Source organism: Anolis sagrei, chromosome 1, assembly GCF_037176765.1.
Source record: "Anolis sagrei isolate rAnoSag1 chromosome 1, rAnoSag1.mat, whole genome shotgun sequence".
Lineage (NCBI taxonomy): Eukaryota > Metazoa > Chordata > Lepidosauria > Squamata > Dactyloidae > Anolis > Anolis sagrei.
This window is the reverse complement of record NC_090021.1, coordinates 228,532,608-228,547,888: the sequence shown is the minus strand read 5'-3', so window position 1 is coordinate 228,547,888 and position 15,281 is coordinate 228,532,608. Positions and strand designations below refer to the sequence as shown.

General features: G+C 38.9%; 1 protein-coding gene across 2 annotated transcripts; it reads left to right on the top strand.

The window, feature by feature from the left end:
* The first annotated feature begins 926 nt into the window (after window positions 1-926).
* LOC132761924 (C-X-C chemokine receptor type 1-like) lies at window positions 927-10,043 on the top strand. 2 transcript variants are annotated; one of them, XM_060754969.2, is made up of 2 exons: window positions 927-1,112; window positions 7,342-10,043. In XM_060754969.2, the coding sequence occupies exon 2, from the start codon at window positions 7,364-7,366 to the stop codon at window positions 8,441-8,443; it is 1,080 nt and encodes a 359-aa protein (XP_060610952.2). In that variant the 5' UTR covers window positions 927-1,112; window positions 7,342-7,363; the 3' UTR covers window positions 8,444-10,043. The 2 variants fall into 2 exon arrangements, with proteins under 2 accessions (XP_060610952.2, XP_060610953.2); XM_060754970.2 differs by lacking the exon at window positions 927-1,112 and adding an exon at window positions 1,348-1,709.
* Window positions 10,044-15,281: the final 5,238 nt, after the last annotated feature.

Below are 15,281 nucleotides of genomic sequence, written 5' to 3'. Positions count from 1 at the left end.
TACATAATCTTTCAAGAGGTCCTGACCAACTTTCATTTCCTGAGACAAACCTTTTATTTCCAAGAGAGCAGGATCTGATGATGATGGAGTAGAAGAAGGAAATTGGGTCTTCTTTTGCTTTTTGCCAGCAGAGGCCTCCATACCATAAGAAGTCATCAGCCCTTTTGAGCTGAGTCCTAATACTCTGGGCGATTTTTTTTCTCTCCATACTTGTTCCTATCATTCTGAAAGATATACTTCTCAAGGTCACTTGTAAGAAAACTCTATGAAATTAAGGGAGTTGCCATAAGTGAACAGGTGACTTGAAGGCATGGGCACACATAAACATATGCACTGCCAGAATGCTATATATTAAATATAGAATGTATGGTCTAATCAAAAGTCAAAACCACAAATGTGGAGGGCTAATAAGTGCAATACTTGTTGCATAAGTTAGTAAAGGGTTGCAAAATACTTGAACACAACATTCATGTTTCACTTGTCATGTTGCGGGGTGAAGTGGGTTCCTTCTGTGCAAACTATGAAAGGAAGGGGGTGAGGTGGGGCACAAGAAGAACGCAGGAACTAGCATCACCCAGCAAGTGTTTTGAAACTGGCAACTGTAAACCTGGAGAGGGGATGGGATTTTGGCCTCCACTTTAGGCAACAAAATAGCTTGTCTACAGAAATTCAAATGGACCAGCCAGTAGCTTTGGATAACATAGCCTTATACTTACCACACATTTTTGTAAGACCTGCCCGTTGATTTGGAAAGTTTATACAAATTCAGAAACAACTGAATATACAGACAGATCCCGTGTTACAAACACCCAACTTACAAATGACTCATAGTGAAAAATGGGGCTCAGTAGCTTCACTTCAGCTCAGTAGCTATTTGAGCTTCACTTTTGAAAGGACTGCAAATCTTCAAATGCAAGAACTGATCTGGCTACCTGCTGGCCTGATCCCCGAATAAGCAGTTTCCTGTCATCTCTTTCTCCATACAAAGGAGCCTGTTATGTTCTTCTCTTTGCATTGTGAAGGGAAGTTTTGCAACAGCCACTTCCTCTAGCTCATCCAAATCTTGAGCACCAGATTTTTGTGTTGTGAAGAGGATACTCCAAAGCACGTAGGTAAGTGGATAATTTTGGTTTGGTCCGACCTAGAACATTTCATTGCCTGGGATGGAGGAAAGGATGCATCCCTTTTTCCATCCTCTGTACAGAAGTCAGATGGATTACTTATTGAATCTTAGTTCAGAACTGGCAAAAAGATACTGCATGTCTCCATGTTTGAAGCAGAAAGCTAGTTTATGCACTCAGGGGAAGTTGTGTGGCATGTCCTCCAATATTTTTTTGTCGTGTCAGGAGCGACTTGAGAAACTGCAAGTCGCTTCTGGTGTGAGAGAATTGGCCGTCTGCAAGGATGTTGCCCAGGAGACGCCCGGATGATTTGATGTTTTCATCATCCTTGTGGGAGGCTTCTCTCATGTCCCCGCATGAGGAGCTGGAGTTGATAGAGGGAGCTCATCCGCCTCTCCCCAGATTCGAACCTGTGACCTGTCGGTCTTCAGTCCTGCTGACACAGGGGTTTAACCCACTGCTTCACCGGGGGCTCCTGTGTCCTCCAATGGAAAGGAACAACTGAGAAATTCTGGAGAAATATTCAAGAGTCTTTCTTCACTGCCTCTCAGCATTTGCAGCCTTCAGGACTACCTACTATGCCCAGTGGTATGGCTAACCCTGATTTTGGCTCCCTTTAGATGTGTAGGACTGAAGCTAAGAATGTGTATAAGAACAGCACACTGATGTGTTGGGAACAATGGATAAATGCAATAAGTCTTGGGTATGCTATCGAAACCTCAGAGATTAAAGCTAAGCTGCTACAACTTTCAGATGAAATAATTATTATCAGAAACCACAAAAATATATCTGAGTCTGATGGTATTCATTTGGCAGAAGAGGATAATATGTTATTCTTGCAGGAGGGAGGTGGAAGCTGTGTTCTCTGGCTTGGTTGGGGAAAGTTGTATCTTGTCCATTGCAGGTATCAGAGGGAGAAGGGAAGAGTCTGGTGCACGTCACCTTTGGAAAAGCCTCCTGGCTCCCTGTATGTGTGTGTGAAGAAGCCTGTCCTCGGGGCTAGTCTAAGGGTTTGCTTTCTCTTATAACATCCTAAGACTTGGGAAGGACTGCCCTAGGTTTGCCTTCCAAAAAATTACTGTCCAAGGTAATTGCTTCCAATGGCCTTCTTGGCATAAGGAAGTAATGGAAATCCAGAGAGCAGAGGCCAGGGAGATGTGTATTAGAAACTTTGCTCTTCCCTACTTCTGCTCCCCCCCCCCCCAACAGCTGTTTTGGCTCTTTAAAAATAACTGTCACACATAATCTATAATTAATCAATCAATCCTGTAGCCATTTGCAATCTTCTTCTGTTCCAAGAAGGAAGCTGCAAGAAGGGAAGAGTTTGACACCAGTCCTTCGTAAGGAATGGAAAACTGGATGAGTAAGGTTCTTAAAGAATGTCAGTTGCAGTAACTTACAGATCCTGTTGGGATGAGAGCACACGTGCCATTTAACTCTTGGGTCGTGGGCCTGACTATCCATGGGTGATAATATGGCAAGTTCTGCAATAACCTTTTCTTGAATAATCAGAAATCCTGCCGCCAAAGGATTTCCACCTTCCCCTTTTTCTTCTATTTGTGAAAGAGCCTAAAACTTGGTCTAATTAATTGTTGGCCCTCTGTCTAATTGCAATGATAGACAACTCCCTGGAAGTTTGTGCATCTGTGAAAGGGTTGAATCAAAATGTATTCAGGTAATTTCTTTGGTCTGCAAAAATGTGATTTTTTAAAAACACCCTCTTATTTTTGCAGTTCATATGTGGCAATCCGAAATGTATTAGTTTTTTGTGGCCATCAGTTATTAAAAAAAGTTAATAAAAAGTTTTTAAATAAATAAGAATAAACCACTACTATAAATTTAGAAATAAACAGTTATTATAAAGGGATTAATCTTATACTGATTGTCTGAGTGTTCTTGTATTAATGAGAGTTGTCTCTCCTTTGATGCTATATAAGTACATGTGCACCAGGATCCAATACTCCAGAAATGCCCCTATTGTAACTTAAAGGAATAGGATCAGCATTATATTCATATAGTGTTGATATTTTTTTTTCATTTGGAAAAACAATGTTGGGCTTTTGAAGTACTGCATGAAGCTCTCAAAGGCAGTGTCAGCCAAATGGTCTGGGATTTACAGGCCTAAAAGACAACTTTTTGCAAATTTTGCATTTTCCACCTGTTTAGAATTGTCTAAGTTGTGTTTCATTATTTCACACAGTTGTTCTCGTTGCCATATTGGAGCAAATGCTTGCAACTTGCTTCTGTACAAAGGCTCATTCTCCTCTTTAAGCTATTTTCCAATCACGAGTGCTGAGAAGTTTTCTGAACTCTAATTTATTTTTAATTCTTCTTTCAAATTGAAACCATCATTGTCAGCAATACTGTCAGAAAGAAAATTGTGGGAGTTCATGAAAATGCTTTAATGATGTTTCATGGTCAGCAGATTCAGATGTTTTCTTGACTGCTTCAAAAGTGTTATTGGAAGCAATAGCATCTACATCCCACCTCGGAGTTTAAGATCTTCCGGGGAGGCCTTGCTCTCAGCCCCACCTTTATCACAAGTGAGACTGGTGGGGACGAGGGACAGGGCCTTCTCGGTGATGGCCCCTCGCCTGTGGAATGCGCTCCCTGGGGAAATTAGGTCATCAACATCCTTCCTCTCCTTCAGGAGGAAGTTAAAAACCTGGATTTGGGTAAGCTGGCAGATGGACAGCTGGCAGATGGACAAAAGACAATGACGACCAGAGTAGGAAAGGACAATGACAATGCTGGATGGATTATGGATTTATAAATTGGCAAACATTGATCACAAAATGATTTTATTGCTGTTTATTGCCTCCTGTATTGATTTGATTGTTTTAACTAGTAATAACTGTTGATGTTAAATTGTAAATTGTATATTGTATTTTGTGAATTGTTAGGCATCAAATTGTGCCTTTTGTAAGCCACCCTGAATCCCCCCTAGGGGGTTGAGAAGGGCGGGGTAGAAGCACTCCAAATAAATAAATAAATAAATAAATAAATAGCATTTCAGATTTCTTGTCACTGCCATCCGACATACTCCTTGAATTTCAGTGTTGCCTTGACAATTCAAATTCTTCTGATACTGCAGTGATGTTGCACATTTAAGATCTCCCAGCAATTTCAGCATAATTTCAGTAAGAAACAAAGAAGAACAAACCTACTAATGTGGTTGAGTACGTCTTAGCTAATAACATTTTTTTCACAAGGAGACAATGTGAGCTGATTAATTTAAAGAAGGAAAGAAGTGATTATTTAAATGTGTCATCATAATGTACCTTATATCTTGAGAAAGAGGTCTGCTCATAGGAAATCAAAGATAGTCACGATCATGACACAGATTTTCCCACAAGGGAAATCTGTTAAGTTGTGAGTTGCTTCACATGCGATATAAACAAAAAAAAAGTCACTTATAGGAACAGAAAGAGACTCGAAGTTAAAGATGCTAGTGACCTCCTGCATGCCAATGAAAACAACTAACTTTGCTACAAGTTAGTTTTAGTTAAACTATTATGTAAATGAGATAATAACAAATGCTAGAAGTGTAAGAAACATGTTTGGACCTTCTATCACTTGTAAAAAAGCATAGAAATTTTGATTAACAATCAGTGCGATGGATACAGAAGATTTTGAAAACAGAAATAACATTTATTTATTTATTTATGAACGACATTTATATGCTGCCCTTCTCACCCCGAAGGGGACTCAGAGCGGTTTACAAGTAATATGTAAATACAATATATTATATTATTAGCATAGCACAATATTAGTATTATATTGTACTGTAATATTATTATATTGTACTGTAGCATTACACTGTAATATTATTAGTAATATTATATGTAATATATAATTATAAGAACATGTTATTATTATTAGCATTATATTCTATCACTTTATAATATCAATATTATATGTTTATATTATATTATATTATATTAGCACAGCACAGGAGACAAGATGGAACTGTCTGTAGACATGAGCTACTTCTTTTAGGTATAATTTCAATATGTTATATGACAGATTGGTATACATGAAACACTGGAAAACATTAAGATTCTAAATAGTGTAGAAAGGATGGAAAAATTAATGGATTTGGTTTAATTGGCAAACTTATAAAAAAGAAAACTATCCATCAAGCAACCTTTTACAAACAATATAAAGAAGGAAAAAGGAGACATTGTGAATATAGATTATGATATATAAAGTAGTACATCTTTATTGTAAGGAAAGGTAGCAAATGTAATTGATGTAGTTTAGAGAGGACTATTGCAATTTATTTAGCATTCTGCAGTTAATATAATAATAATAATAATAATAATAATAATAATAATAATAATAATTTAATTTGTGTATCCTGCCACCATCTCCTTGAAGGGACTTACATGGGGACCAAGCCCAGTGAAACAGAGATTAAAATAAAAACACAGTACAAATATAGATAAAAAAACATCATAAAAACATTAAAAAAGTTTTTAAAAGAGTTAATTTTAGTTGGTGGTGGGGATAGGAACAATGTTTATTATTTTAGATAGATATTGTTTATTGTTTAGAATGTTATTGTCTGTCTGTTGTTTCTTGTAATTTCAGCATTACATCTGACATTACAATGTATAAATAACAATATTTAAACAGAAACATGGAGAAGCTAGTGACCTTCTGCATGCCAGCGATAAGAACTACAAGTTAGTTTTATACAAAACACTGGAGTCAAAATTGATACAGATAAAAGCTCACATCAGTACAAACATGATTAAAAGCAAACACAAAACTAATCTGACCATAACCTTAAAATCAATTAAAAACAAACTCATTAAAAGCAAAACAGTGAACGTTATTTAAAAGCCCTTGACCCCTTCCCTCTAATTTCCTCATCTTTCTTTCATCTCTACCTGGAAGTAAAGCAAGTAAGTGAGGTATGTTCCAAGTAAATTTGTATGCACTTCAAGAATAGCCTTTTGGGAAAATAAGATCCGTAATTTTAACTTAAAGGTCCCACACTTTCTTTTTTATTAGAGCTGCATGCTTAGCAGTGAGGAGTGGCATTCTTAAAGAGCATAAATATCCTAAAGGCACCAGATGCCTTCTGATTTTGGAAGCTGTGCAGGGTAATCCCTATTTAGTACTTGAATGTGAGACCACCAGTAAATGCTAGGTATTGTGGGCTGACAACTGGCAAAACCACCTCTGAGTATTTGTTGCCTGTGTGAACTTCATTAGGTCTCCATAAATCAACAAGGACACACCGTAGCATTCTTTCTAGAATTCTTTCTCAGTACAGTGTATGCTAAGAATCACTAGCAGTCCTATGTATTTCATATAATGATCCTGTGTTGGAAGAAAGGTGATTAATTAATTACTTCAGTATAAATAAATAAATAAATAAATAAATAAATAAATGTTTAAACATCCAAATAAAAATATTGCTTAGGAAGAGTGCCATTCCTCATCCAATATAAACTAAAACATTAATTTACTATGTACAGGTAAGAATGGAGCTCACCTGATCTCTTCATCTTCTGGATTGCATCGTTTAATTCACAAAATTCAAGCCATCTAGTCCAGCTCAGAGCCATCAATGTCCATGCCCCACCCATTAAATTAACTAGTGCATTCCATTCCATAGTGTACCACCAGAAGAGATAAGATGCATGGCATAGTTATACCCACAGTGCCAAGGAATTTCAGAGGGTGCAACTACATTGTAGAATTAATACAGTTTGATACTACTTTAAAAGTTAATGCATGGAATCATGGGAATTAGGAACCACCAGCACTCTTTGGCAGAAAAGGCCCAAAACCTTGTAAAATTGAACAACATAGCATTGAGCCAAGGCAGTTAACTTGGTGTCAAACTGCATTAATTCTACAATGTAGATGCACCACATGCTGGCCTTTTCTGTTCTGCTTCCCAGCTCGAACGGAACTCTGCTGCCTGTTTTCCTGTATACTGAATGCTATAATCTAAAATTTTCCTGGGTACACTGTTCAGCAACAAATTTTAGGACTTGAAGTAGATGATCCCGAACTCTTTTGAGTTATGCTCTTCTGTGTTCAATATTGTTAAATAAACCCCATACACCAGGTGTCAAGATATTCTCAAATTGAGGTCAGCTCTAGTTTCATCTGTGTTAACCCATAGATATTTATAATTCATCTGTAATTCCTTGAATTTAATGTAATTGTTTATTAATGTCTATTTTGTCTTCACACACAGGTTGACTAACACGAATTTCAGAATGGGAGGTACCTATACATTTGATGGGGATTTGTCTGATCTCTTTGGAAATTATAGTTATTTTGATGAAAATACAGCCAATCCTAGCAGTGTGGCAGAACCCTGTCGAACTGAGGCTGCATCACCTGTGATCAGGTACTTCGTGGCATTCCTCTACTGCCTGGTATGCTTACTCAGCCTGATAGGAAATGCCTTGGTGGTTCTGGTGGTCACCTACAACAAAGGGACTCGATCTGTGACTGATGTGTACCTCCTGAACCTAGCCATTGCCGATCTCCTCTTTGCCCTCACCTTGCCCATCTGGGCTGTCTACCGTGCTCATGAGTGGATCTTTGGTGTTGGCATGTGTAAATTCACCTCTGTCCTGAAGGAAGTCAATTTCTATAGTGGTATCCTCCTGCTGGCTTTCATCAGCATTGACCGCTACCTGGCAATAGTGTATGCTACCCATCATGCTACTGAAAAGAGGCACTTGGTCAAATTTGTCTGTGTTGGCATCTGGGTGTTCTCCCTCCTCCTTTCACTGCCTATGATCACCTCCCGTGATGTTTTCAATGCACCTAATTCCTCTCAGATGGTTTGTTATGAGAATATTGGAGGGAATGAAACGACTAAATGGAGAGTGGTGCTGAGAATCCTGCCCCAAACCTTTGGCTTCCTTGTGCCTTTGGTCATCATGCTTTTTTGCTATGGGGTGACAGTGCATAGGCTCTTCCAGATGAAGAATAACCAGAAAAAGAAAGCTATGAAAGTCATCCTGGTAGTGGTGCTGGTCTTCCTCTTTTGTTGGCTGCCTTACAACATCACTCTATTTGCTGATACCTTGATGAGGACTGGGGTTATTGCTGAGACCTGTAAACGCCGTGGCGACATTGATGCTGCCCTTTCAGGCACGGAGATCCTGGGGTTTTCTCACAGCTGTATGAACCCCATCATCTATGCCTTTATAGGACAGAAGTTCCGGAACAACTTTCTCAAGATCCTGGTTGACCGAGACATCATCAGTAAAGAAGTCCTAATTCGGTATCGGAAGGGCTCTTCCTTCTCATCTACATCTGGCTATACCTCCACAACCCTATAATGACCCTGCTATGAAGATGGGAAGGAAAACAGCACAGCTGCAGATACTGTTCAGCAACTACTTTGAGACTGAGTTCAAGATAATATAATTGGGATGCTTAATCTTAACTTTAATTTGACATTTTAAATAAATCTTTGTATGATTTTATGAGCAACCGAAAAGTTTTTATTTTAACACGAATTGAAAAGAAAAATTTTAATGTATCCATACAAGTTTGATATATTTTGATAGGTTTTACATGCCACAACATGTTACAACTTTTAAAGTTCAGGTAACAAAGGAGGAATTCATATGTTGCATGCTTCCTGTATAGAAAGTAAACCCTTGTAGGAGACTGGTGAAGTTCTAATGTAGACTGTTGCATACTGCAGACTCATACATTATTCAGTGCTTCTTTGTAACTTTTGCTGCTTTTAAGCATGTTAACATGTGATTACGGGATAATATGCAGCTGTGCAATACCACATATGAAAACTGCAGATCATCTTTAAGGTGTTTTCTTTATGGGGAAAGGGGGAATATATTATATGTAAAACAGTCCTGAGCCATTTACAGTGCAATCAGACAGGCCCACTAAGAAATATACCCGTTAGCTAAGCATGTGCATATGTATATTACCATTAAGATCTTATCAAAGACTCTGGGGTGTGATAAGCCATAGCATTATGGCTGAGGCAGGTTTTCCCTCTGCATGTGGTGAACATATATGGGGAGAAGATATCTAGGACTTTTATGGTGCAGATAACCTAAAGGAAAAAGACCATATCTGGCAGGGCATAAATAAAGATTATTATTATTATTATTATTATTATTTCAATGAGAGATTATCAGGTAATACCAGGTGTTATATTTAAAAGGAAGAAACTGACAAAACGGAGTATTCCTTATCTAAGAAAATCCTCTTGGTATCAAAACATCTGAACCCTGACATGAACCTCAATATTTGCAGCTCCAAGAGCACCCAAAAACAGAGACTGCAAATAACCTTTCCTCCAGTTCCAGACGACTTCCATATGAGCTTGCCAAGTCTGCATAAGCATGCCCCCTCCCTGAGAATATCTCAACATTTGGTATAGGAAGAGACATAACCCTTTCACAATACCCTGCAAGTTTCACAATGGGTTTTCCTAAGATAGTATCAAACCTTATGTCTAAGAACACTTCCCAATCCCAATCACCCAATCAGACCCATTTCACTGAAAAAAGCCAAAACCCATTGTCTCACCCTGGGCAAAAAGGAATAAATCCATTAGCACCCATTGCCTCAAAAGTCACTCCACATTCCTTTCCCCACACCCCTCCATGGGCAGACCAAGAAAACAGCTACAATACTTCAAATGGAGCAATGACAATTCATAAAAATTCCTATCAAACCTGTGGGCCAATCAGCAATGACTGCTTATGGCATATTTCCACCAACAAAGTGGATGGATTCTAGATGGCTCCAGTCTAGACCAATCAGCCTTCAGAGCTGCAATGTCCTTTTGTTTCAAATTGCTGTGAAAATGCTATAAATAAATCTCTATATCTGTATTGAAGTTATGTCAATCTTTGGAGAGGAGACTCTGCTGACATCCACTTTGGCCAAGATGAATAAATGCCTCTGTTCTTTGTCTTCAACTCGTCTGTGTCTCATTTGGTCCTTTGGAGCTAGGCACACAGGGACCTTGACCCCACAGTTCTTGCGTAGCTAAAATCACATAATACTATGAAATTCATGGAGTTGCCATATAAGGGAACAGATGGTTTGAAGGCATGCATACACATAAGCACTTATAACGTCAGAATGCTTTATTTTAAGAACAGACTCTATGATCTAATCCAGGGGTTCTCAAACTTTTTAAAGCCACAGAGCCTTTTTTAAAGCAAAAGTTTCTCATGGAGCCCCAAGAAATGTTTATATATTATATTATATATTGTATACTGTGTATATACATCAGGCATGAGCTAAAGTTTTGAACAACATAAATTTAACTGTATTTCAGTGGAAGACCCCAGAGGCCATCCAGCCCAACCCCCTTTTGCTATGCAGGAAAAGCACAATCAAAACACCCACAATAAATGGCCACCTAGCTTTTGTTGTAAGAAGGAGGAGGAGGAGGAGGAGGAGGAGGAGGAGAAACCCTCAGGGCTATCCAATCCAACCTTCTATTGCCATGCAGAAAAAGCAATGGAAAGGGAAATAGGGTTTTGGAAGCAAGGAAGATAAGGGGGAAGGGATCTGGGCAGTGAGGAAGGTGAGAAAAAAGGCTTTGGGAGTGAGAGAGGCAGGGGAAGAAGCAGAGCAGAAAAGAAGAGGGAAAGCTTGGAGGGGGGAAGGGAGGGAGAGGAGGGAAGTGTGGAGCCCCAAGTATGCTTCGCAGAACCCCAAGGGCTTTGCAGAGCACACTTTGAGAACTATTGAGCTAATCAAAAGTCAAACCCCTAAATCTGAGGATCTGATATATGCAATACATGTTGCACGAATTAGTAAAAGTTTGCAAAATGCCTGAACTCAACATCCAGGGCTCACTCGTCACGTTGTGGGCCCCTGCTGGAGGAACTAGAAAGGGAATCTGGGGTAGAATCAAAAGGAAGTCCGGATCTAGCCTAGCTTAGCAAGTGTTTGAAAATGGCAGCTCTAATTTTGGAGTGGAAATGAGAGTACCTTGGACCGCAAGAAGATCAAACCAGTCCATATTCCAGGAAATAAAGCCCAACTGTTCAGTGGAGGGAAGAATATTAGGGGCAAAGATGAAGTACTTTTGCCACATAATGAGAAGATAGGAAAGCTTTGATAAGACAATTATGCTGGTGAAAATGGAAGGAAAAAGGAAAAGGGGCCGACCAAGGGCAAGGTGGATGGATGGAATCCTTGAAGTGACTGGCTTGACTTTGAAGGAATTGGGGGTGGCCACAGCCAACAGGAAGCTCTGATGTGGGCTGGTCCATGAGGTCACAAAGAATCAGAAGGAACTGAAAGAATAAACAACGACATGGGATACTGGATTCCACTTTAGCCAGCAAAAGTTCTTAGCTACAGAAATTCAAACAGATGCATCAGTAGCTCTGGATAACCTCACCACTTAGCCACCACATATCTTTTGTGAAACTTGCCAATTAGCTTAGGAAGTTCAACAAATTCAAATAGTGATGTCTCCTATAATGTTTAGGTCACACTTGACCTCCTAAACTATTTAATAATTCAGAGCTCACCCAAACCCTATTCAGTTCTTCAACCTATTTGACTGCCCTCTCTCTATTACAGATTTCCCCATCTCTCTAAGCCAGGGGTATGAAACTTATTTTCATCGAGGGACACATCAGCCTTATGGTTGCTGTTTGAGACCTGTTGAATCCACAGATAAAGAATCCTTGGATACAAAGAGCCAATTATTATTATTTTTTAACATTATGATCAGTGAACTTTAGTTTTTACCTAACCTAAGCTGCCATATGCTACTGAACAGCAACTCCCATTATTATTTTTTTACCCACCACGTGCACTGAGGATAATGGAAATTGCAACCACATTTGTGGTTCTGAGGTTGGGGAAAGGTTAAAGACCATTTTAATGTCAAACATTGTATCCACAACCATTGTATCTAAATTCAAATCCCACTTTCCTGACTAAAAGAACAAACTGCAGCCTTCCAGATGTTACTATACTACAATTCCCATCAGCCCTAGTCATGATGTCTAATAATGAGGAATATAGGAGTTGTAATCTGGCATCTGCAAGGCCACATAAAATAATACGGCAGGCCTAATTTGGATCGCAGACCTTGACACGTGCTCTGGACCATCTTTCTCCTATCTACCTTTTGTAAGACATGAGGTTTGGTTTTATTTCCATTCTCCTCTCCCCTTTCATAGCATTCCCTGAGCTTGAATCCCAGAATTATCTTTAAAAAGTAATTAGAGACACATTTCAACATGTTTAAAAGATGGTTGCTTCATTGGTTTTTAAAAAATGGACACATTTTGGCTTGTGAGTACTTTTCAGACCTTCAGGGTCTATTTAAAAATGATTTTAAACATTTCTGGACCAAAACGCCTAATGTGTTAAAGAATACATGGGATGATAGGGTTTTTGTTTGTTTGTTCCTGCAAAGAGGATACGTCAGTGCAGGTTAAATGTCATGTGTGAAACAGCTCACGCTTTACAGTTATTATGTAGAAATCTTCACCAACAGGCCATTTGTTTTGGTCTTCGTGTAAGAGGAAGTATGGGCACAGTTCTTGCCCAAGATGTAGGTAGGCTTGTTTGCTTCAGAAGACCTGCGATCTACCAGCCTCATAATTTCTAAATATCTGCAAGACTATACTGTAACGGACTGCACTTAGGGGTGGCTGCTTTGCATGCAAAGTCCCTTGCTTGCTTATAGGAGTGTGCACAACACCTCAAAACCATACTGTTTTTAGTTCCATTTTTGGCTCCCCCCCCCCCCCAATTCTGTTTTCCAGGAAATTCCCAAAATCCGGAGGGGGGTGCTGTTTCTTTTTCCAGTAAAATTTTGTTGGGGAATTGGAGCAGTTAGGCTCAAAAATAACCCCAGTTAGGGTAATTCTACCCAAAATATAGTGGAGTACCAGAATTAATCCTAAAAAAAAATACACCAGGGGGTTGCATGAATGTCTGGCCATGGATGCAGCAAAATAATACCATCTCACAGCTGGTGAACACTGGGGCTTGAACGCTACTGAGTGAATGCAGCAGGAGCACAAATCTTCATCAATGTTTTGTTGGACATCCCCTTTCACACACACACACACACACTTGTGCAACATTAGCTGATAGTGGTATGTATGTGATTCTGGGTATCATCCAGCTAAATTGTCCTCCTGGAGCTTCAAGGAGGAAAAGCCCCCCCCCCCTTTCCTGGTAAAACTGGTTGGATTGTTCCTGTGATCTCCCCTATCCATACAGACTACAGAGACCAGTCCCCTGTCAACAGTTGAGACTACAAACAGAGGAGATTATTGCACAAGAAAGTTTGGGATACTTCTGTTCGCAACCATTTTAAATTAGCATATACGGCATGATGGGCTAGGGTATGGCACCAACACAATGATAGCTTTTACTCTTACATCACCAAATATTCATCCATCCATCCATTCATTATTAAGATATTTCTTGTTGTTACATGCCTTCAAGACATTATCAACTTATGACACTCCTAAGGTGCTTCTTGGAAATGTGCTAGGAACCAATTCTATTTGTGAAGATAATTTTGATGTTTTTGCTCCTCCTGGCTTTTTCTGTACCTTATCAAGATTTGGGATGTTATCCTGAGATATGATCTCTGATTGACTAGACTCAACCATATAAAGAATCCAGGATACATTATTCACAATCTGAATTGGCTTTGTTTTCTTCCAGATATGTTGGCAAATTTTCATATCCAGTTGGTTATATATTAGCATCCTGTTAGCTGATAGGAAGAGCAAATAAACTGTAACTAGGAATTAAATTGCAGTAGTAGATAATGAAAGCAATTCAAGAATTAATTGAAATATGAGTGTCCATACCAGTAATCTTTTTATTTTTCAGTATTGCTTCTAGAAGAGCTACTTTGAAACTAGACATTCGCACTGAAGAACAGTTAATGTAACCATGTCCTGTAATTTGAAAACCATTTAACTCTAGATTTTTGTTTAGAATGATAGACAATGTCTTTACTACTAAGTTACATCTCTATTTATAATACTGTAGCCGACATGTCTCCATCTTGCAGAATCTTGGGGTTAATTGCTTGGCATGAAAAAAATGTTTTCATTCATATTTACCTCTATCCACCTTTCTATAAAGACACTCATTGTGATTATCTATTTTACTAAACCCAATAGAAATAGCTGCCCTCTCTTCCCTTGATTGCCTGTTGTTACCAGATGCTAGCCTGTAGCTTTAATAGCCTGTGGTTGTACAGTAGCTATAAGATATGAGAGATAAAGGCAATAGCTCTGTTGACCACTATTTTGGATGGATTCCAACTCTTAACAAGAACCTTAGAGTATGTTTATACATTTCTCCCCAAAATAGAAGTCAATTTTCCCATAGAAAGGAAAAATCATGAGGCTCAACAAATCCTCCATACCCTGCACTGTGTGTCATGATTACCATGATCAAAAGTAATTTAATTAAGCTTAAGAACATCAGTGTGCATGTCCCAGTGACTGTCTCCAAATTCATTCTGTAGTGTGCAACCAATAGAAACTGGCTGCCCTGCTTATAAGGCTCATAGTACCAGAGTCATTGATTACAACATCTTCATTTATGCATTCTCTCTGCTGAAATGCATTTGGGCACCTCCAACAGGATTTCCTTCACAGTAAACACTATAATCTGAATTTGAAAAAAGCATTCTTTTTGGCATGGGTCTTGCTGGGAAACAAATCAGATGATTACCCTGTTATTTTGAGTTCCATAGTTCAGACATTGTTGAACAATGACTTATGGATGCCTGCCACAGATACAGGTGAAATGTCAGGAGAGAATGCTTCTAGAACATGGCCATACAGCCTGGAAAACCTACAACAAACCAATGACTTACTTGTATTCATTATCAGGATTCAAGGAGTTGTAGTTTTACACTGTTTTAAAGCCACTCATTCTCTGTCAGAATACAAGAGGATGGTTTTTCTTTTAACATGTTTAAAATAGTCTTGATTCATTTTGAGTACTATTTGCAATTAAATGGGAAGAAGGTAATAGCATCTCACCTTGCAATGGTAACCAGGTGTGAAGCCTGCAAAGAGTTAAAATAACAGAAATCAACCTAGAAAGGAAACAGAAAGGAGGAAGTGACTAGATTCCAGAGAAAGTAGCTTCGAGATCGAGATCGTCCTTCCTTTTTGG